This window comes from Phodopus roborovskii, unplaced genomic scaffold (genome assembly GCF_943737965.1).
Source record: "Phodopus roborovskii unplaced genomic scaffold, PHOROB, whole genome shotgun sequence".
Taxonomy (NCBI): Eukaryota; Metazoa; Chordata; class Mammalia; order Rodentia; family Cricetidae; genus Phodopus; species Phodopus roborovskii.
In genome coordinates this window covers 38,288,886-38,312,318 of record NW_026126418.1, presented here as the reverse complement: position 1 = coordinate 38,312,318, position 23,433 = coordinate 38,288,886, and the positions used below count along the sequence as shown (strand labels likewise).

The window sequence follows — 23,433 nt, the reverse complement described above, 5'->3', positions numbered from 1 at the left end:
GCCTGGAATGTGTGATCCTCCTGCTTTAGCTTGCAGAGTGATGGGATTACAGGCTTATACCAAATGCATCTAACTTACCATCACATTCTTGAATTCTTGTGAATATATAATTCAGTTTAAGTGACCCTGTTAGGCCCAGAACACAGTCTCAAATACAAGGGGAATTATGGAAGACCCAAGTTTAATTCCTAGCATCCACATGCTGGGTCACAGCTGTATCTCTCAGGAAGATCTGACACTCTCTTCTGGCCTCCGTGCACAGAATGCATCTGGTACATGCAGGTAAAACACACCCCCACTCAAAAAATGGGAAAAAACAAACATCTGAAATATGTTCAAATTCTTATATGCTCCCAAAATTTTGTCCACCCATATTCCTTTTTAAGAATTACAAAATTACATCAAATCAGAAGTCCTAGGTTATAGGACCATTCCTTTTAACTATGTGACCTTAGAAAACTTATTTTACCTTTTCTATACTTTACATCCCTTATGTAGATGACTACAGAGAGAGAATAAGATGTGACACTATTCGACATCAGAATGCAGGGCCTATCAGGTGGCACCACTCTGAAAATGTTATCTCTGGTTTTTGCCTTCACCTGGATTTACCTACCTTATTGGTACCCAAATATCCTCATGCTCAGTCTGCATTTTCTAAATAAACTGCTACCAGACACTAGTTTTTAACTTCACAGATGTGTGTGGGTAGGTGGGGGTGGGGGTGTGAGTGTGTGCATGTGTGTATCATTTTTTTTTTTTAAGATAACTGTGTATCCTGGGCTACCTTTTAACTTGAGAGGCCTGAGAGGCTCTGGACTTAGCCTCTGAGTACAGGGATCACAGGCATACATCACAATTCCTGGCTTCTCACTGTCTCCGTACAGCCATTTTTCCCCACACAGGTGCTCACTGAGTAAGTTTTAGATGAATTCAGTGGAAGAAATTACACAAGCATCAAGCATTTAAGCATAAATTTTGTCAAGAAAGCAGCTCAAATGTATTGTCAAGTGTTTATCTCAATTACAAAAGCAGGTGGGTCTTTTAGCTAAACGGTCCTCCTTTACTAGACTTATCTAGAGGCAGAATAAGCTGACACTCAAGCCCCTGGAGTAATGGCTACATGACATGCAATGGTGCTGTGGGGAAGGGACATGGTGAGCCATGGGGAAAGTGTGTCTGGTCTGGCTCATCAAATAGAATTTTTTTTTTTTTTTTTTTTTTTTTTTAAAGGCAAAAGCAGGGCGGAGGCGGGGAAGTGGTGGTAATCATGGTGTTAGGCAAAATTTTAAATTGGTATGACTCGAATGTAATCAAGTAAGCCAAATGCTTATTTTGAAAGTGATTAGGACAGAAAACAAAAGAATGGTTGAAACAGGAAGACAATGAATGGGTATGGGTATGTCTTCATTCCCATGTCCTTTACTTCAATGGTTGTCTGAGCTTTTCAATAAAGAGGCATTGTCAACTGAATGCCTACTAGAAGTAAATTTGCCATGCCTCTATTGTCTCACTACTTGGAACAACAAAGCAAATTAAAACCATATATGAAAAGACATTCACAAAAATCAAAGGGGAAAACATTTCCAAGACTATGCTAGTGTTATTTTTTTTTCAGGTAAATTTATAGGGGATTAAAATCTTAATTAAGTATGACTTAAAACCCACTGGCTGCTGTCCAGTCAGACAGGAAGAACCACAAAATCGGATTATGCAGCAAAATACCAGTTAGTTACAATTAAGTGGTAAATAATAGGAAAGGGTGTCAAAAAACCTCTGAAACTGAACAACTTTTTTTTTTCTACCTAAATATTTCTCTCTGGTGAGAACACAGCATCACATCATTCACAATAAATTTAACTGGAAGCCATGGAATACATAGAATTAATTACTGTAGATGTGATGAGGCCTGTATTAGATCCTTAGCACTACAATGGGGAAAAGTGCCCAAATAAAACAGAATGGAGTGACAGTGTGGCATCAGGTACTGATGAATGTTACCTATTAATTATGGTACTTATATGAACTTCTTCATATCTGAAAACCCAGTGATGCTGCAGTTCTAAATTATACAATGAGATGCTTCATATAATCAATAGGATGTTAATAAAACTTGCTGTAATTTTCCTTTTCAGTGGTTTAAGGTAATGACATCATTTAAATTTGATACATTATGATATTATCTCCATGTTATCAATAAAGAAACTGAGGCTGAAGAGTAAGTAACTTAACAAATTCACACAGCTGGTTAGGACTCCAGCCCAGATAGTTTTACTTCATGCTCACATCTGTGCTCTAGGGTAAAAGCCACACCACCTAGAACTATAGTTATGGTGTTTAGAAAGTTCTACAATCCAAAATGTTCAAATACAGCTTCCTAGAACTCAAACTTTACCATTCATCACACACCACCCAATCCCTTCAGGTACTGAGATGACTCACAGGAGTATGAAATAGACTAGACAGACTTTGGACATGACCACAAGGATGTATTGATAAGCATATGCTTTCTTACCATCTATACTAGCATCATCCACCAAAATGATTTCCTTCAGCAGTATTGCAGGTGAAGAATAGAGCACACTGTGGACAGTTCTAAGCAGCGTGGACCATGCTTCGTTATGAAAGACTATTATGACACTGGTGGTAGGCAGGGGAGGGCAGCGCTTAAATTTTTGTTCAATACATCTAGAAGTTAAAGAAGGAGAAGAATTATGACTTTTACTGACTTATTCTACCATCATCATACCACTTCTATATCAATACTAAATGTCATTATCTAATCATTATCATTCCAAATGACAGCAACTCAAATAAATAAATATCAAAAATAAATAAACTCAAATAAATAAATAAACCCAAATAAACAGCAATCTTTCTATGAAAGCATCTTAATGGTACATTAATATAACTAGGCTAGAGCAAAGTTCTACAAGCAGCTCATTCACCCTAATCACGTCCACTGATACAGATAAAAAGTCAGTTTCTAAATTGTCTGATTTTAGAAATAAATATAACCTATAAATGAAGCAACATGCAAAAGTAAAACTGTCTAACTATTGTTCAATAACATACAAAATATTTTTTTCTTGTCTAAGTCACCATTTTTCTTCTTTGATTTAAACTTCGTTAATTGAAGTCACTTTGGTAGAAATTATTTTAAGTTAGATATGTTTGTAAGTATAGGATGTGTGTTCCTAATTATTTTCCAAATTAACCTAATCAATTTGCTTTATAAATGGAAGCAAACTGGGAAGTAACCTCACCATAAAAAACCTAGATTCTTATGATCAGCAAATGCTTAGTACCATTTAACCATCTGCATTAAGGAATTCACCCTGATAATGTGCTTTGCTGTTTGATTAAGACCTATCATTTTCAAATTGTGTTTTTTTAACAAGACAGTTAGAAATTTAAAGACCTATAAATCCATGTTGAAAGGTTTGTGCTGGGCCAATCATAATGGTACATCACTTCAGTACCAGCCATGGAGGCAGAGGCAGGTGAATCTGTGTGAACTTGAAGTGAATCTGGTCTACATAGCAAATTCCAGGCCAGTCAAGGCAATATAGTGAGACCCTATCTTTGGGGGGGGGGATTCTTGTGCATATAACCATTGTGCACACAGGGAAATAACTCCTCAGTGGTCTTGGTTTGATTAGTTAGTGTTACTATCAATTACCAATTACCTGAAACCATTAGTTACAGATTGTTATCAAATTCACTTTTGTAACATTATCTTCCTCAAAAAAAAATTAATTATAATCTAACTAGGACTGCAAGGTGACTGTGGCTCAGTACATTCTCCAGCCCTGGAGAGAAGATGCCATGACAAACACAGTTGCCAGCCTTTGGAGTTGAGGTGAGAAAGAGTGAGGGCTGTACAAGACGGGGCATGAAATTAACTGTGTGTGGTCTGTGTGAACGATGAGCTGACAAGGCAACAATGCCTATAAGTTCATTTAAATGTCATACATGACTATCATTTGAGGCAACAATTATATCGTTCCCCCACCTTATAAAAAGGTACATAAACAACCAAAGATTGCCGCTCAGACTCAAAGGCAAGGGAGTAAATCATTCACTCGTAGAGATAAGACCCAACACACTTCAGTTGCTTTGAGTGGCCAATGGGCCATCTCCAGTGTGGCAGCTGAGTAAGCCTACAAACAAATCAGCAAGTTCTCTCGTGAAAAGCCTTTATAACCCATACCTTGGTAGAAATGTGTTTGGGATTCTTTCCCAAAAGCAGGTCAGTGGGGTGAAATGTTTGTGAAAGAGAAATTAGATAAGAGGTAGCTGTGAAGAGGGCAGGCTGACAGGGAAAAGGGAGGGCAATAAAGATGCACTCCTGGAGGCAGAATGTCACACAGAGTTACGGCAAGTTACTTTTTGTAAATTGAATGTTGGATAAACTACCAGGTAAAAATAAAATGCAAACACACATGTACACTTTACCATAAAGACACAGCAATAAATTACTAATAGAAGTTCATATTTTAACATATAATGGTTTATAAGCCAACATAAGCTCTAAGTGACACTTCTGGGAAAACCCACCTGTATGGGATTATCTCATGTTATTAGAGAATGTTGGGATAAAGGATTTTCACCTACCTTTATTTGTAGTCAATTAATACAATACCAATTAAAAAGTATATAATATTAAAGATGCAATGGACAAAACTGCACACACACAGACACACATATATAACACTAGTAAAATGATACCACTTTAATTGTGCAAGGTATTCCCTCTGTTTAAGCCAGGATTTATTTGCCTAACAGGTAACTATTAATGAGAATTAGTAAAAATGATACTGAGAGGGTCACAGCAAACTCTTGGTTCTACCATTAATACAAGAGATAAAATTTCTCAGTATGACTTTATAAGCTGCAATCATTTTGAAAATGGACACAGTAAATTTATGCTAAAAAATTTTCCCTATCATTTAAAATAGTGCAATCAAATAACCTGCCACAGAGACTCTCTATTTACTGTAAGGCAATTTATGAAATGCAACATTTAGAAATCGCTGAAATTATAAGCCTGGCTGTAGGAGAGACACTAGACCCCCATGACTGATGAGCTTTGAAAAAAAACACCAGTGAGGTTTTCAGAAAATGTGGTCCTGATGATACTGGTTATATTCAAAGTAAGAAATAATTAGCCTTTAGCACCCCACAAAATGTTATTCAGAGACTAGTGAAGAAGCAGATCTCCAACTCCACAACAATAATGGCTGTCAATGTGCTCAGCTAAGTTTTTTTTTTATCCTACAGCAGTTAAATTACTGAACATTACTTTACTTTGCTAATGTTAGAATTAAAATGCTCATCTTAAGCTGATAGTAACTGACATCGAAATGAATGAAAATTATGCTTAATGAGTTCTTATGTGGACCTCTTTTCAATCATAAATTCTCCCAGAATAAGTAGAATGTTATACTGCATCTGAATCTATTGATAAAAGGAGAGGACCCTCGGAAACACTGGGATATTTTATAGAGCAACTGTCTCTTCCTACATTTACTTTGAAATGATGGGCAAATTAACCTTGAACCACACCAGTTAGAATAGAGTTACATCAATCTATACGTGTAACTTCAACATGCACATATACATGTAGTCAGAGCAGGAATTCACAATCACAAATCTAGCAAAATCTGAGAAAAAGAATAAACCCATCTACAAAAGTTGTGTGTGTGTGTGTGTGTGTGTGTGTGTGTGTGTGTGTGTGTGTATGGGGGGGTGTACATACATACATACATACATACAAACATACATACATACATACATTCATAATGGTAAATGTAATCTGTTAGAACCAGGAAACATACAAACATACAGTAGGCACCAGATGCTTACTGTGTGCCTGTCTTGTCCTCTCAAAAATTTGTGAATGGTTCAATAGTTCAGGAATCTCATCTATTGCAATTCAAATGTAGCATTTGAACATCATCTTACAGGTAACAAAATGGTTAACTAAAGGCACAGAGAATGATTCTGCACAGTTGAGACAAGTATGTAAATGACATCACTTAATTAGGAATATGTGTCTCTGAATCTACAGATGAGAACACATCTGCAGAGCTTCTGAGAGAGTGGAAGTCAGTTGTAACAACATCCACTCTTAAAAGCAAAGTGTATAAAACCAGAACACTCTGAGATATAATCACATCCTAACAGTACTCACAAAGGGTGCGACACACTTCACAAACCAATAAACTACCTGATGGCTTCAAAATCTTAGCACGGTTTCAAAAACATTTCTATTTCATAGCAAATCAGAGAAAACAACCCTGTCACCTCTTACATTTTCTATAAAAACTGTCCAAATGTTCCTAGATGGGTGAGTAAATTATGGCATTTGAGGGGTAAAAAAAAAAAAAAAAAAAGGAGATTTCCCCTTGAGTGTACATCAGATTTAGAATTCAGTTTTCTAATTCAGAAGGTACATTTCATGTCTCCACTGCCCAACCAGCAAGAGCTATGGATACTCTGCCTCCATCATTATAAACAAAACCAAAGGGAACATCCAGTGAACAGCACTGGCTCATACTTTGCTTCAGAGTGCCTAGAGAGCGAGCCCGAGTTAACATTTCTTCCTTGAAAACCCTGCTGACAAACAGTTATTGAATATTCTCCAACATACTCAGGCGGTCGGGTGTCAGGTCCAAGATCACGGTGTAAGGAAATCCTGTCACTCGCAAAGGCATTGAAACAGTGCTTTGCTTCCCCACGTTCTTTCTCCTTCTGCTCCTCTGGAGTGAGATGGGCGACCTTGAAGGGCTTGCCATATGCACCGGGTGCATTGGAATCCTGAGGTGGGCGTTCAAGAACAGGCTTCAACTCTGCTGCTGTGTAGTAGCCTTGCAAACAGGGCCTCTCAGGGATGTCTATGCTCGGCTTGACAGGTGCTCCTATTTGCATCTTTGGCATTGCATCTTTAATGTTGTTTACAGCTTCGAGCATAAAGTCAAACATTTTGTTTTTGTTTTTCAAGTTTCTCTCCATCTTTGATTCCTCCTTGGAATATTGGACACTTACTTCTCTTTGCATTAAAATCAAGACTACTAGAAAGAAAAAGATGACTGCACCGAGCTTCCAGAACTTTTTATGGTAATGTCTTTTAATATGCAATTTTACTAGTCGCTTTAGGTGAGCCATTCTGGCATTAAATGCTTGTTACTTGACAGACAGACAACAGTTATGGTTTCCTTTGTTACTTATACTTTTTATCATAGATTTGCCGGTAAAAAGGTTTCTTTAAATAGTAACACCTACAAATAGAGATGATAAATGACATTAGTAGTTATTCTTTCCTATAGTCATTACTTCAACCAACAACTGAACAAGAGCTGCAAGGTACTCTTATGGCATAAAGAATACATAGAAATTTTACCCTCAAGAAAATTACGCTTTAAGAAGAAAATAGTTATGATAATGGACTATGATCCAGTGTGAAAGAATAAATCTTTCTAGCCAAGAAAATAATAATAATAAAAAAAAACCAGACATTTTGTTAAATCTGTCAATAACTACTATATGGTGTGTGTGTGTGTTTGTGTGTGTGTGTGTGTATGTGTGTGTGTGTAATACTGCATTGCAAATATATCTTCAGATTTTAAAAAAGAAATATATCTGAGCTTGCTAAGCAATGGTCAAAGGATTTGGTTACGTGGATTATAAGCAAGGCAGATGCACAGGGAAGCAAAGTTATGCTGGCATGCACTGGCAAACATCCTCAGCAGTGACCTTCTTTTCATGTGCTTGGCCATTAACCAGTTAAAGTGAGATGATGACGAAGCTTTACCAGGAAGTCAGCTGGCATTCTCTCCCAGATTTGTTCTTCCTGGAGAGTAATTTACAATTTAAAATCAATTGAAGTCATTGTTTTCTGCAGCTATTTCAATAACTCGCACAAATACAAAATCTAGAAGCACAATGAAAACAGCCTTAGGTTGACTTGAGGTGTCTCTGGGCCTCCAACATTTAAAGGCCGAAGTTGACATGATGAAAAGTTGTTTATAATCAAGCATGAGAAAAAAAACACTGTGTCTGTCCTAATGTGAACCAATATAACTTCATGACAGCCTGAATCAGGCTGGAAGTTGATTTTCTTCTTGGCCATTTAAAACATGTAATGTACACTGTGTAGTGGTGGTGGCAGCACATGCCTTTATCCCAGTCCTTGGGGGGAAGAGGCAGGAGGATCTCTGTGAGTTTGAGGCTATCCTGCTCTACAGAATGAGTTCCAGGACAGCCAAAGCTATATACAAAGAAGCCTTGTCCCCCCCCCAAAAAAAAGTAGATAAACAAACAAATAAATAAAATAATAATGTGAAAGGGCTCAGTATATGAATCCATGCTTTCCCCCACTGTTAACAGTGACAAGGAAAGAAAATTGCCTGTTATCCTCCAAAATAATTACAAAATAATTAAAGGAAATGTCATTTGTAACATTGAAAACTAACTTGTACATTTTATTCAGCATTTGTCCCAATGTTATAAAATTTAAAATAAGAAAAAAGAGTAAACTTTGGCTCCCAAAGATGCCTCAGTTATGATGTCTGTTGCCCATAAAAGTGAGATTCCAATATTTCTGGGCATTTCTAGCTTTAGGAACTTAAAGTTAGATTGTTCTAGGTTTGGCCACAACACTCCAGATAACTTTTTGCCCTCAGGGAACAGAGGCTGAGGGGTAAACATAATATAGCATAAGCCAACAGGCAAAGCAGGGTCATGTATGCTATGAGAAGACTAAGAAGGCAGAATATTTGCAGATGTCTTAGGGGAAAGTGCCCAGGCATGACTGAACGGCTGAACAGAATCTTGAAAGATAAGAAACTTTTAGGCAGATTGCCAAGACAGAGATGAGAGATAGAATGGCAAAAATAAAAAAGGCCACAGCCTTATCTGAGCACAGACAGGAAATAGCAGGAGAAGACATGGAGAGGCCAGATAGAAACCAATTCACAAACAGCCTGCAAATATTCAGGGCAATGTGGAATTTACCCTTTTTCTTCTTCTTCTTATTTGAGGTGAGGATGGCTTTAAGGCAGGATCATAATCAATCTTATGTAGTAGAAAAATCAACCCTAGTATAGGTGATACTAACAGGGGCATGAGAAGGGTGGACAAGAATGTGAAGAGTCCAGTAACAGAATTATTCAATAGCATGTAAGGGAGGGATAGGAGCCCAATGCCTATAGCGACAGGGGCAGGTAATAGCTCTGACACTTGCCAGACAGCCCCTTTCGGAGTCCTGGAAGAGGCCCATTCATGGGGAGGAACAGGTTCCTGGAACTGGGAGGTGCTGAGGGACAGTGCTGGCTTCTGAAGTCAAGCTTGTGTTTTTAAGGTGTAGCTGAGGTCAAGTTAATTTGAGGCTAGTTGCCTGGGATAGAGGGTAGAGAGCTACCTCCACACACGAGCGATTGTTTCAGACCTTTGTGTAAGTCTGGGAAATAGTTTGGGGAGCAGTGACTTAGGCTGGCAGGACACACAGCCTTACTGCCCAAGTCAGGCCCTGTAAAAACAGTGGAGTGGGAGAGGCCAATTGGAGGAAAGCTGTTCCCTATAGGGGGCCTACCACTGGAGAAAGCCATGGAAAGAGTTGAGTATGGGTACAGCCCTGAAGCCAGGAAGGGAAGCCCCTGTTACACTCAGCGTTCCTGAAGCACTTTGCTGACAGGACTGAACATGGCACCAGCTGGTACAGGGGTTGTTTGTTCCAATACAGCAGATCAGGCTAATAATTAAAGCATACAAATCATAAACTGGTAAGCAGTAAAGGCTATCCTTTGGACTATTCAGCCTTTCCTGTCCACTCCAGGGCTCAGTGCTGTTCTCGGTAGACAGGAACACAGTAGCAAATCTGGAGAGACCGCTTCCATTCCTGCACACCAGGCCCACTATTCACAGCCGTGGAAAAAGCTGGGGAGGGGTGCTGGCTGATGTTCATGAGCCATGGGGTGTGCCTTTTTTTTTTTTTCCATTAGATCATTAAAAGCTTTCTCTTGAAGTCAAAGTCCGTTGGTGTGTTTAGATTAGATGAATCTCTTCAGGGTCTGCCCCTTCTGAAAGACTTAAATACACAGCCTCAAATTCCAGCATCAATACTCTTCAAGGCCCAGGTCATACAAACCACTGTAACTTCCAGTCAACCAAAACACATCTATACCCCTGGCTATCTCTCATTCTAAGCACAGTGAACAAGTAACTCACAGAATTATCTGGTTCTATGGATTGACAGAGGTTTGGGTAACAGTTGAAACTAAAGCTCTCAGTTCTGACAACTACAAGTTGCCTATCTGTTTTATTTCTTAGTTACCACTAGGGATCTGCCAAAAACATCTCAGCTGCCAGTAGTGATAGAGAGGACAAGGCTCTCTGATGGTTCTATACCCCCACCCTCCATTACGGAAGGTGTAGCTACTGTGTCTTCGGTGGATAATGCCTGGTGCCTCTGTGCTTCTGCTGTTACAGGACCCCATTAACTCCACTGAAATCAGGAAGCTGATCTCACTGACCTAAAGAGAGCAACTGCAGACTGCTTTTTCACAAGTGCAAAGGCACCACTCCTGGATGCATTTGACAATACTTAGGGGAAGGAATGCTGACTGATCCTATGCAATGCAAGTGGAGGGTGAGCATTCAAGATGCACTTGTAAGTCTCATCAGCCAACCCATTTATGGAGGGGTACAAAAACTCCTAGGCAGAAGATCATTTCACTCCATTTGTTCTTCCTTTGAAGGCCCAAGAGTATTAATGGATGGGGATACAAAGGGCAAAACAGGGAGACTTCTTGCTCAGCTCCATTCATCTTTCTAAAGGCACACCCTTCTCTTTTTCCTAGATCTCAAGCTATAACTCTCAGTGCCTAGCAGCTTGTAGAGATGACAGCATACTTTAAAGAGTCAGTCACTCTATTCCTTCCCACCTTCCTTCCTTTCGGTTTAAAGACCACATGACTTCTATCGCAACTATTAAATGCTGGAGGGGAAAAAAAGCAATGCATAAATGAATAAGCATAACTGTGTTCCTATTAAACTGCTTTTTACAAAAACAGGCTGTGCACCAATTTTGGCCCAGGGGCTATATTTTACTCTTGACCTAAAAATCCTAAGACTCAAATTTCAACACAGTAAACTTCCCTACTACACCCTCCCTAGTTCTACTAACCTAGATGTAACACAATCAAATCCAATCTTCAAATCATTCATAGCATTTTTAAGATCAGGTGGCAAATGTGGCTAATATGAAATATAAAATAGTTTTGAGTTATCCAATTATCTCTGGTAACCCAACATCACACTCTCTTGGTGGTTAAGCAATCAAAAATTTCCTTTCTTATAAATTTATGTTCGACATAAACCAGTAGCTGTACCTTCAATGGCTGACCTCAGACAGGGTTATTTTCCCTAAGGTCAGGAGCAGTCAGTTGTCATAGAGTGAGGCTGAGTATCCTTGTGCTGAATGCCAAGTTCCAAACAAAGAAGGGATAGGTCCATAATCCTGTGGGATTTAAACTTAATTCCTCAGGCGATGGGTGAGGCCCTAGTTGATTTTAAGCTGTATGATAACTAAAACTGAAAGTTAAAAAGATTGCCCTTGAAAGTTTTGCAGGATATAAATTATTTTTGGAGAAAGAGGAGGTCAGATAAGTTAGACGAGGGTAAAGGCAATTATGGGATTATGAAAAATAATTTGAGCAAGAGATGAATCAAAGAGATATGGAGGTTTGGAAAAGAGACTTGGGAGTTGGCTGATGTCAACAAATCAGTTGATAGGGAGGCTGTGAGACTCAATCTGAGTTGAGGATGAACTCTCTGTTCAAGACAATGGAAAACTGTATCCGACAGTAACAATCAAAGAAAAACTTATTGCATGCTATTTTGGAAAATGATGACTGCTATGAAAAGACTAACTATAACAAAAAATCATGATGAAAATGTAATAATGATTTTCATAATGTGGTATTTTGAATGTCTTAATTCTACAAACCATCCTCAGGAAGACATGCTACACAAAATAATAGATGGAAAGATAGGAAGGGTCACATAATCTAAAAAACACCAATTCAAAGGTATCATCAAAGGAAAATCACCAACAGAAGACCCAGAACAGGCCCAACAAACAATAGTCCAAAGCAGAATAGGAGGACAGATGGAGGAGACCAAAAATCTGATGTATGCCAAGGAGAGTTTGTTATACAAAGAAGTCAGGCTCCAACTTAACATATGGAAAAATTAGGCAGGTCATTTTTCTTAAATTAGTTAACTACTAACAAAGTGTTAAAAGCAATCTCTAAGCTAGCTACAGGACACATTCTGGTAGTCTCAAGTATTTGGAGGCTGAAGGATAACATATCTGAAGCATTTGATACCAACCTGGCCAATTAGAGACTAAACCTGACAGTATATAAGATAAAAGAAAAACTAGAAATAAAGATGAATGCCTAGCCCAGTGTGGTGTTACACATTTGCAATCAGAACTCTAGGAAGCCTGAGGCAAGAGAATATTAAGAACATCCCGAACTACACAGTGAGTGCTAGGAAAAGTTGGGCTTATATATAAGACTGTGCTTCAAACACCAAACAAAACAACCTCAACAGGCTTCTTTGGATTTGTCGTGAACACTATCTACATAATCATAATAAATAAATATCAAAATGCAAACAAAGAATGAGATTTCTATGTCGAGGAAAGAATAGCAGAGGTATATGTGTGAGTAAAAGAGGTAAATATTTATCTGCCATAATGAGAAGTCAGCAGACAATGTTAAATACTGACATGAGAAACCACACTATAGGTGTATCATGCCAAAGGAGAATACTGTTAAAGGCATCTTAAACAGAGGGTGGACAAGTGACTGGAGATTTGTTGTTATAGATGTGACTCATTTAGTACTCACATTTAACTTTATTCACACATAAAGTAAATGGAAATACTGATTTATAACTAGACTTAAGTGGCTCTGTGTCTTCGTTCTGAGATTACAAGTCCTTCTACGTGGAAGTAAATGAACTAACCTCTCAGGGGTTTTTTTTTTCTCTAAAAAAAAAAAAAAAAAAGGAGAAAAGCAGTATATACTTCACAAGTTGCTATGAAAATTGAGTTACTTGCAAATTGCTTAAAATATGTTAAACGAATGAGCAACAGTAAACAAATATGGATAATTACCAAGGTGATGATAAATATGAATTATTACATGATAAAATAGAATAGCTATTAGTAATTGAAAACATAGTGTAACATGAGGGGTAAATATTGGACTTGGCCACCCTCTTCTGGGAGGAAATCCATTTTAAATGTTGATACATACCTGAGTACCAATTAGTTCATTATTTCTTTAGGCTAAAGTATTTAGTGCATGGTCTGAAGTGAGGAGAGGGGAAAGAGTGTAAGTTCCAGAGAGAGAGAGAGACAAGTTCCACTTATAGAGATAAAAGTAAGGAGCTCAGATTGGAACTTGAAGGTTGAGTATTAGTTGACAGCCCCAAAGGTAGGGAGGTGCTTATTAAAGGCATAAAGAATGACACTTGGCAATGACCTAGAGGCAAAAAGAACCTGGCAGTAAAAGAGGCTGCCAGAACACAGGCAGGAGGGATTGGGGGGGGGCGAGGGGGTGGCAGCATCTGAGTCATGCCCAGACTTTAGGCCACATTAAAGGGTTTGTCTTACCCTAAGGGCGTGGAAGGGCTTTGGGAAGGGGGTCACTGTGGCCAAGTATTTTGAAAAGTCTCATTTCTGGATGCAGAAAGAAATCAGTAGAAGTTCGGAAAGGCTGGCCATCTGGCCATCTGGCCATCTGGTCATCGCAAAAGTCCAGGCCAGAGATGACAGTCATAACGGGCCTGAAGAAAAATGCATAGATTTGGGAGATACTTACTTAAGAGGGTTTAGTCACAGTAAGAAATTATGAAGGTAAACAGCTACCATCAAGTTCTCTTTTTCTTTATTTTCTATCTCCACCCGCCCCCACTTTTGGTTTAGCCCTAACCATACTATACCCAAGTCAAACCTTCCTTCTTATACTTTCTCACCAAGAGTAAGTCCTCACTTGGAGAATATTTATAAACAAAAGCTGTATGGTCTTTCAACCACAAAGTTAACTTTTCACTTCTGAAAAATGAATCTTATTTGAACACAGAAGTCCTCAGATAACAGAATTCAAAGGAATGAGATGGACAATGATAACAGTCTAAGTTAAATAGGAAGTTCAATGAGGCTCTTCTCCTATGTTACTCCTCACTTCCTAATGCACCCCTCATCTTTTCTTAAGTGCTGATGGGGACCAAATACAAAGCCTCCAGCATGAGAGGACAGGGCTCTACCACTATGCTACCTCCCCCTGCCTCAGCTGCCTCAATTCATGCCTTCATAGTTCACACTTGCAGAAAATGGTTGGATGTTTTGAAAACCATCCAAACGGTGTTTGTGATTGCACACACAGATGCACAGGCAGACCTACCAACAAGCTCCAATCAGGTGAGACCTGAGAGCTACAGGAATCTCTTGATGAGCTCTACTCAGAGAAGAAAGTAGTTCCAGTTTATGGGTTTTGTTTGTTTCTAAATCATCACCTTAGGGATTCTGCTGAGGATAGATCTGAGAATGGCAATAACCTGGCAATGGTGGCACATGCTTTTAATCCCAGCACTCAGGAGGCAGAGACAGGGGAATCTCTGTGAGTTCAAGGCAAGCCTGGTCTATAGAGCTAGTTCCAGGACAGCTAGGGCTACACAGAGAAACCCTGTCTCGAAAAATCAAAATAACTAAATAAGAGAAAGGAAGGAAGGAAGGAAGGAAGGAAGGAAGGAAGGAAGGAAGGAACGATGCAGGAAAGGAGTTCAGATAGGAAGTAAGTATAATATCCTAGACTGGAGTTATTAGCTCTCTGCTAGAGGGGAGAAATGGGTGGGGGGGAATTTTAGTTCTGAGGAAACAGTGAAGTGTTAAACAGACTGTGAGCTGATGGCTGCTGTGTTAGTTTTGAGATGGCCATAACAAAGTACTCTACTCAAGCTAATTTATAAATAAAATTAACCTTCCACATTCTGGACACTAGGAAGTTTAAGACTGGGATGCTGGCAGATCAGTGCAAAGAGAGGGCCCATTCCCATAAATGACATACTTGTATGTGCAGCCACATAGCTGAAGTACAAAAGCCAGACAACTCTCCAGCTTTCCTAGCCCCCATGAAGGCAGAGCCCTCATGACCCAATCACCTTCCAAAGGCTATGCAGCCTTGGCTAGCCTGTGGCTTGCTGTGGAAGATAGCCTGGCCTTAAACTCAGAGAGATCTGCCTGTCTCTGCTCCAAGGGTACTAGAGCAAAATGTGTACACCACCATTGTCGGTAGTACTCATACCTTAACACCAACGCACATAGAATTAGATTTCTATATATGCATTTTGCAGAAACAAAGACACCTCAGATGGAAACTATTGTGGAGGCTGATAAGACAAGGTTAAAAATAACTTCTGTACTTGTGGCCTGATTGTCAGATATTGCTACAGAGCTCAGTCTACTCCTCCTAGTCTCCCAGGCCACGTGTGTTTCAAAATTCTGAATGTTTTGGAATGTTAGGGTAGTGACATGGTTCCTATACCTACTATGATGCTGTTCCTCATGAGGGTCTAGGGCAGTATTAACAAATTAATGTCAGGACTATTTCTGTAGCAAGATTCATTCTGCCAGTGGTATAGATGGCAGTTTCCTAATGGTTCACTCACTCAACTTTTGCTAGCTAACGATTCACACACATTTTTTTTTTTTTTTTTTTTTTTTTTTTTTTTTTGGGTGTGGGTAAAACATGATAAGATTTCTAACATCTACAGAGGACTACAGGAAGTGAATTTCTTTCTTTTTTTTCTTTTATTTTCTTTTCTTTTTTCTTTTTTTTTTGCGTGTGTGTGTGTGTGTGTGTGTGTGTGTGTGTGTGTGTGTGTGTGTGTGAAGTGATGAAGGTCCGGGTTGACACAAGTGTTATCTCTAGTTATGGTGGTGATAACTTAAAGACACTCCCAGCACATCCACAAACATGAGCAGATGAGTTTACACAGTCTAAATTCAAACAAGTACAGGGAAGATGTTAAAGAATTATAAGCCCAACTCAGAGAATGACTCAGGAAGGCTTTTGTCTAGTTGCCTAGGTCTAATGATGCAGAATTCTGAGTCTTACTTGCCTGTGTTTTACCATAAATTAATTTACTTTGGTCTCCAGCCATTGCTGGAACTGATTAAATTCAGTGTTGTCATTGACAGTACATTAATTATGTCAAAATTACCCAAATAATATAATGCTAATTATCCTGTATTAACTAGATGCATAATTGGATAGGTGACAGAACATACCCCTTTCTTCTTGATGAGTTTTTAGACTAATAAATGATTTGTTTATTCCAATCCTATTAACTTTATAGACCAGAGGACAGAGTGCATCTTGATTATTTTGGTAATAGCCATTCCCCAAGTAAGAAATACAGCAATATTTTCTTTCAGAGAAAAGTTCCTTCCACCAAGAATGTGAAGGTAGCTTAAAGTTAAAAATGTCTTTGAAAATATTAATTATCCCCAGTCATCCCCAATCAGACTTCCCAAGACTAAATCACTTAGGGACTTAGGGATTTTTTTTTTTTTTTTTTTTTTTTTCCTCAATGAGGTCTTAGCTACGTATGTAGTTCTGGCTGTCCTGGAACTCACTATGTAGACTAGATTGGCCTCAAACATACCTCTGCCTCCGGAGTGCTAGATTTAAAGGAGTTTATCCTTTAAAGGAGTATATGCCCAGTCTTAATTATTTATTTTTATGTGTATAGAAGTTTTTCCTGAGTGTACCACATGTATGCAGTGACCACAGAAGCCAGAAAGGAGTATGAAATATTTAGTAATTGGTGTAAGTTTGTTGTGAGCAGCCATGTGGGTGCTAGGAACTGAGGATTTTTATTAACGAACAGATCATGCCCTTATCTGCTAAGCTATTAGCTACAGGCCTTTAGGCTAATTTATGAATCTAGTTTTTTATGGAGGAGAGACAGTGATTCCTGTAATTCACCTCTTATACCTGTTTTATAATAAAGGTTAAAATATTAACAGAATATACATATGTGTGTGTATAAGTATACATACATATATATGTGTATGTATATATGTATGTATGTGTGTGTGTATATATGTGTGTATATATATATATATGAGATTTTGTGTAGCCCCTGATATGTGAGAGATTTTCCAATATAGATATCCTAGAGCCTCAAACTCTCAATCAAATAAGCATAAGTGCAATATGATTTTATGAAATTTGTGTGTGTGTGTGAGAGAGACAAAGACAGAGAGAAAAAGAGAGAGAGAAAGCTTTTAGAACAATGACCCTTAACGACATATACATTTAGAGGAGAACATCATTTTAGCACTACAGGTACCAGCCATTAGCTGACATGAAATCATCCTAGTACATTACGGCAATTTTTTTTTTTTAAAGCATCTGTGTCCCAAGGCTAGATATTGTTTTGTAGAACTCATTTCATTTACGTACATACACCCTCGCCAATGTATTGAGTTGAAACATAATATTTCAAATTAGAGGACTGTGGGTTTAAAAAAAATGTTTTTGCAACACTGGTATTAAGGAAGTGTGTTTGAAACCAAATGTCTAGATTATTGCAAGTGGATGGAAGACATTGGGTCTATGCCTTACAAAATATGGTTTAAGCCAATATAATAAAAGATCAGAAACTGGCTAATGTCATCCAAACTGGCTCATTAACTGTGTCTGAAATACCAAAAAGGGATTAAAAAAATCCCAGTTAGTCCACATGGCACCATCAATACACACGTGAAATTCTCAGCCAGGGGAAAGCATGTTGGCCTCACAGAGTCACCACAGAGCAGAGATCAGAGTAAATCAGAGCAGGGCAGAGAACAATTGACTCTCCTACAATTACAAAGGCCTTACACACTACATGTAAGAAAGGAAGATCAGCATCTTGCTACAAGTAAGGACGTGAGTAGTGAGATATGATGTTATGAGAGCCCTCAGTCAAGCCACCAGAGCGATGCTCTGTGGAACCCTTACAGCAGAATATACAGTTAGAACACCCTCCTGGGCTGCTGCTATTCAACTGGGATGGCTTGACTGGGCAGCCCCAGAATGCTAGCACTAGAAGATATTCTAATGTTCTTAAGGCTCCAATAGCTTAGTGTAGGAAAACATTTCCCCCCAACCCCTTACAGACAGCAACCAAGGCTCTATTGTTATTACAAGAAGAGGCTACATTTTCCCCCTCCCGCGAGGTTAGAGTCAAGATAGTCTGATAATACCTGCCCAATAGCCAGTGGAAAGTAATATTCAATCAAACATTACTTAGCACATCAGTTTCTTACTATGGAGATAAGTCTAAGAAAGTAGGTGAGGCTCTTGAAAGGCCTTGGTTGAATCAACAATTATGTGCTGTTATGGTGGGTTTTAAATTTTAATTGCACCTCATTAAAAAAAAATGTACAGCCTAAAGGGTTTTAAGTTAAATGTACAATCTAAATATATATTTTAAAAATCTGTAAAGGCAGAACTGAAACACCTAAGGATTAGCATTACTATTTATTATTAATTTTTTTCTATGAAAAAAATGTTGGTTAAACAATGTACTAAAAAAATGTTTGGTAGTAATATACTACCCTGAATGTATCGACTAACATGTATGTTAGGTTCAGTTAGTGGTAAAGGTTAAAAAGAAATAATTATAAGGTTTGGCCTTGAACTTATATGCCTAAGCAGCAAACTCAAAGTTAGTTGATTAGAGTACAGTTTTTCTCACAACCAGAAACTCACAAATTCAAATGTAACTTTCTGGATTTTAGCAAAAGGATTCAAATTCAGATGTTCATTGTGTAGTGTAACTTCAACAGCAAGTCATATTAGTAACTTGTTCTTAAAAACAATTTTCAGAAAAGGGTGGTAGTGGTGGTGGTGGGGTAACTTGATGAAGTCCCCAAAACAGAAGAAAAGAATTAAACTTATGGTAAACATAGTTTCAACCTTAATTTTTAGGCTTCTGAAAATCCTAATTAGGTAGACAGGAATTTGGGCTTGGCACTCCCAGGTTCAGACGTGGCAGGATGCTGAAACAAAGTTTTGTTTTTTTTTTTTTTTTTTTTTTTTTTTTTGAACCTTTGAGTCATATGCCACAGATCCGAGATACACTGGTCCTTAAGTCAACAGGTCTTCTAAGAGGAGGGTGTGCAGTTGGTGAACCGCAGCTCTATTTCCTCCTGCCACGAAGACCTGGACTCTGCCACCTTCAACCGGAAAGTGGGCGCAGCTCTGGCTCGGGGAGTGCACCCGGAAAAGAGCAGAGCGCGGATTCCGGAGTCCGACCACCGAGAGCCTTCCAAACCAGTCGGAAAGCTTCGAGATGGCTCAGGCTGCCGCGGTTTCCAGTCTAGGACTGTCTGGGGGTTGGCCGGGAAAGTTGCCCGGCACAGCCACAGCCCTCCCCGTCGCGGGTTTGGCCCCACTAGGTACCAGGGAGCGGGCAGACAACCTGCTAGCCCAAGTTGGCGATTCTTGCGCAGCACCTCCGCCGTAGAACCACCTTCCCGAGGACCAGCCGGGGAGCAGAGAGACTTCTGGCCCGGATAGATCTCTCGTGCTGGAGCCTTGCCCCGGGGCTGCCGAGGGGCACCGGCGACAGGCGTGAGCCGTGTCCCCGCCGGCCTCTCCCGAGGGGGGCAACTGAAACCCGCTCTCGAGACCGCGTCCAACCGGCAGCGGGCAGCTTCGGGGCCGTCTGGGCCCCTGTCCCTTGTCCGGATCGCGGGGTCCCCGCGGGCTGCGAGCCGGCTTACCTGGCAGGTGGGCTGGGCAGGCGGCGGGAAGCGGTGGCTGGCCGGAGGCGCTGCCCGCGGGACCGGAGCCAAGTGCAGGTGGCGGCGCAGGCGACTCGGGTGGCTGTGGCTCCCGTGGGCTGTTGGGTTCAACTGCTCCGCCGCCGCCGCTTCCTGCCTGCCCGCCGGGCCTCCCGCGTCGCCAGGCGAGGTGGCGGCCAGGCTCCTCTTCCTCTGAGAGTCTCCCAGGTGAGCTCCCGCCGGCGACGTCGGCAGGGGCGAGGCCCGATCCCGCGCCTGCGCGCCAGCCCCGCGCCCCGCCCAGGTCCTACCTGAGCGCTCCAGGTGAGCGGCAGGCGAGCCGGCCGGGCGCGCGCCCCGCAACTCCTCTGCAGCCCGCGCGCCGCCAGCAAGCCCTGCAGCGTTCGTGTCTGCGTTGCCCCGCGCGGAGGCCACCTGGTACCCGGAGCACACAGGCCGGGACCTTGCGAAATCTGAGCCCGCACTCCTCCCCCCACCCTCACGAGCGCTTGCGGCTCCCCTTTCTCTTCGCGTGGTCCAAACCCAGGGATGCGGTGGGAACCACTGTGGAACCGTGCAGCTTCCTCACGGGGCCCAGCTGCTTGTCACCAGTTAGGTTGGTGAGCTTCCGTCCCTTTTAGCCTTGATTTCATCACTCCACTCACTTGAGCGCAGCTAGTGGTTTCCGTTTCTGGCCGCGGGCGCTAGGGTAGGGAAGCCTCACGTCCCCGAGAAGGCACCTCCCTCTTCCAAAGTAAAGCTTCTAGTATTTGGTCAAGTTCAGCTAATTTGAGGTCCACCACCACACGTTCTTCTATTGAGAGGCAAACCAATAACCACAGGAAGGGACAACAGCGCCCTTGGAAGAACCCCTCTGCCATGGTTTTGGGCTGAGTTTTGGTTTCCTGGAGAGGGATTGTTTCCATTAAAGAGCGATTTAAAAGACCAACATCTATTCTGCAAGGTGAGAACCCACTCTCTTAAACATGTTCGGTTTTGCCAGTGTGTCTAAGAGCCTTAAACCGTGTTTCCCCTTTTCTTTTTCACTATGCCTTGTGTCCTTTGGACATTGACACCCAAAGCCAGGATTTCACATTGCTTTTACACATTTCTATGAACTCTCGTTATTTGACTGTTCTCAAAAGTGTGTGGGGAAGTGGGAAAACAGCTGAAAACTTTGGGAAATGTGTTTGATCGTGTAGGGATAGATTTTCCTATAAAGAACAAGAAAGGCCTTCCTCATACATGTGCCACTCACATTGCCTTTTTACAGTGAGTTTTATATGTGACCTGAGACTAAGGTTTAAAATCATTAGTACACTATCAACAGGTGTTAGTTGTATTTCATTGAGTGCAACCTTTGTTTTAGCCTAGCACCATTTTATAGTCTGGCACCTATAATTAGGTTTAACACTCAGATAATTCTTTGTTTTGCATATTTCTGATTGTTTCGTTGGCATCAGGGAACTTTTATGTGACACATTCGCTTTAACATCTGAAAGTATTTTTAGGTTCCTCCTTCCTTTCTCCTCCATAGTAGCCTTCTATTGTGTGTCTGTAGGCCCAGAGCTGAAAAAATTAATTTCCTAAATTCATGGGGTTTTTTTGTTTGTTTGTTTGTTTGTTTCTGTTTGAATTCAAGTGGAGAGAGATTAATGCTCATCTTTGGGGAAATTTGGAAGAAATCCTACTGCATAACCACAACATTCCTACCTCCTTCCTGTGCACTACCCACCCTGAATGAGGCAGGACCAGCCAAAGATGGTCAAAAGTTTTATTCCTCTCCCCAAGGCTAAGTGTGACAGTTTGCACTGACAAGAGCAGGGCCAAAGCAGATGGTGTATGATGGCATCCTAGTATCACAGGTGGAAATGCTGTGACATAGAGACTAGTCACACCAGAAAGCAACTGTGAAGAGCGGCTCAGGCAGGCTGACGGAAAGAGAATGTGAGATGATAGGCCTCATGTTGCAAGATGAGTGTAAAGAAAAGGTGTGAAAGGTGCTCCTGAGTTATTGGGAAAACTGGCCGCCAGTTTAACAATGACAGAGATGGCACCCAAGTCATCCCTATTTCTGAATCTAGCATTATTTGTTCCCCTTCACACAGTATGTGAACTGTTGTTGCATTGCATTCTGAAAGCAAAGCCTTGAAATAAATTGAAAAATTTCTGCTTCACATTAAAATGAGAATGCTAAAGGCTAAGAAAAACTATTATTGTACAGAAAATTTTAATGCCCTAAGTCTAATTAGTTATAAGAGCCTTGAAAGTGCCATCCTACTCTAAAATGTGAAGTGAGGCATTAGTTTCAGAGAACTGAAATTAATATCTCACCATAAAATAGAATCCAGGTTTATGTAATATATATATATATATATGTGTGTGTGTGTGTGTGTGTGTGTGTGTGTGTGTGTGTCTGAAACAAGCCTATTTAATAGTAGGTATTTGGCATATGATTACACTTATGTTAGGAAACTGGGCAGATTTTACACAGGAACTAAGTGCAGCAAATATCTCTTCTCTCCTCAACATACACACATGTATGTTCAAACATGTAGAACTATTCACAAACTGCCTAGTTATGTTGACTTGAGGCACTTACTTATTAATCATTTCTGTTAACATTTAAACTATTACCAAGATCAAGACTTGATATGTAGTAACTCCTCAGGAAATATGTGCTAACTGAGTAAATGCATCAAATGTCATGAAAAAAAATGTGTATGGCATCTTTACCAAAATATAGGTACAAAGAATGGCTGGCTTAAGAACACATGTAGGGAAATAACCTTGGGCAAGAAAAGTAGTGGGTTTGTCATATAAAGGACATGGTTTGAAGAGTGACCATTCTCAGATACCTCTCCTTTATAAGACATTATGTAAAGCACCTTCCACTCTCACAAGGCAGATACTCCTTTATGCAAAGTAAAATGTGAGGACACACAAAACTCTTTTGCAGTTAAATTCATCTAAATGCCATACTGTCATACTGTGAGAATCACCATGAATTTAAAAAAAAAAAAAAAAAAAAAAACCCTACAAGGAAGAAAAATGTAACTAACTTACCTAAAAACTAAATTAGTAAAAACTGTGTAGTTGAATAAATAAAATTGTATCCTTCAGCTAAGCATTCTGTATTTTAGCTTGTTAATTGTTTAATTGCTGATTCAACAGGACTTATTCACTGAAGTTTGAAACATATGCCTTGGCTTAGACTTTAGAACAATTTTACCTCATGGAATCCTCCTTCTGAGCTCAAAGTCTAACTGAGAGATTTGGCTCCAAAACTAAACAGATTGAAGCAATTTCTACCAAAAGGAACAAAAGACCTGAATTGCTATTGATTCAAAGAGGACAACAGTGGTGTCATGTCAGGGAGGTGACAAAAATTGTGTGAGCATTTAAAAAATAATAAACCAGCTGATACTACACTGTCCTAGTCAGCACAATGAAATCATCAGAAGTACATTATTCATGTTTAAATTGTTTGGGACTTTTTTTTGAGGGGGGGAGGGACTGCCTTAAGAATATCATTAGAATGACTATCCTGGATTTTGAAAAGAGACAGACACTTCTGT

At 40.1% G+C, this 23,433-nt stretch overlaps 1 protein-coding gene across 1 annotated transcript in view; it reads right to left on the bottom strand.

The window, feature by feature from the left end:
• Galnt3 (polypeptide N-acetylgalactosaminyltransferase 3) overlaps positions 1-20,004 on the bottom strand; it is a 37,349-nt gene extending 17,345 nt beyond the window's left edge. Inside the window, exons 1-3 of the mRNA XM_051184556.1 lie at positions 19,856-20,004; positions 6,656-7,283; positions 2,516-2,688 (exon numbers count right to left, since the gene is read on the bottom strand). Of these exons, the coding sequence (XP_051040513.1) occupies positions 2,516-2,688; positions 6,656-7,170 (688 nt within the window). The 5' untranslated portion in view covers positions 7,171-7,283; positions 19,856-20,004. The remainder of the gene's footprint in view (positions 1-2,515; positions 2,689-6,655; positions 7,284-19,855) is intronic.
• Positions 20,005-23,433: the final 3,429 nt, after the last annotated feature.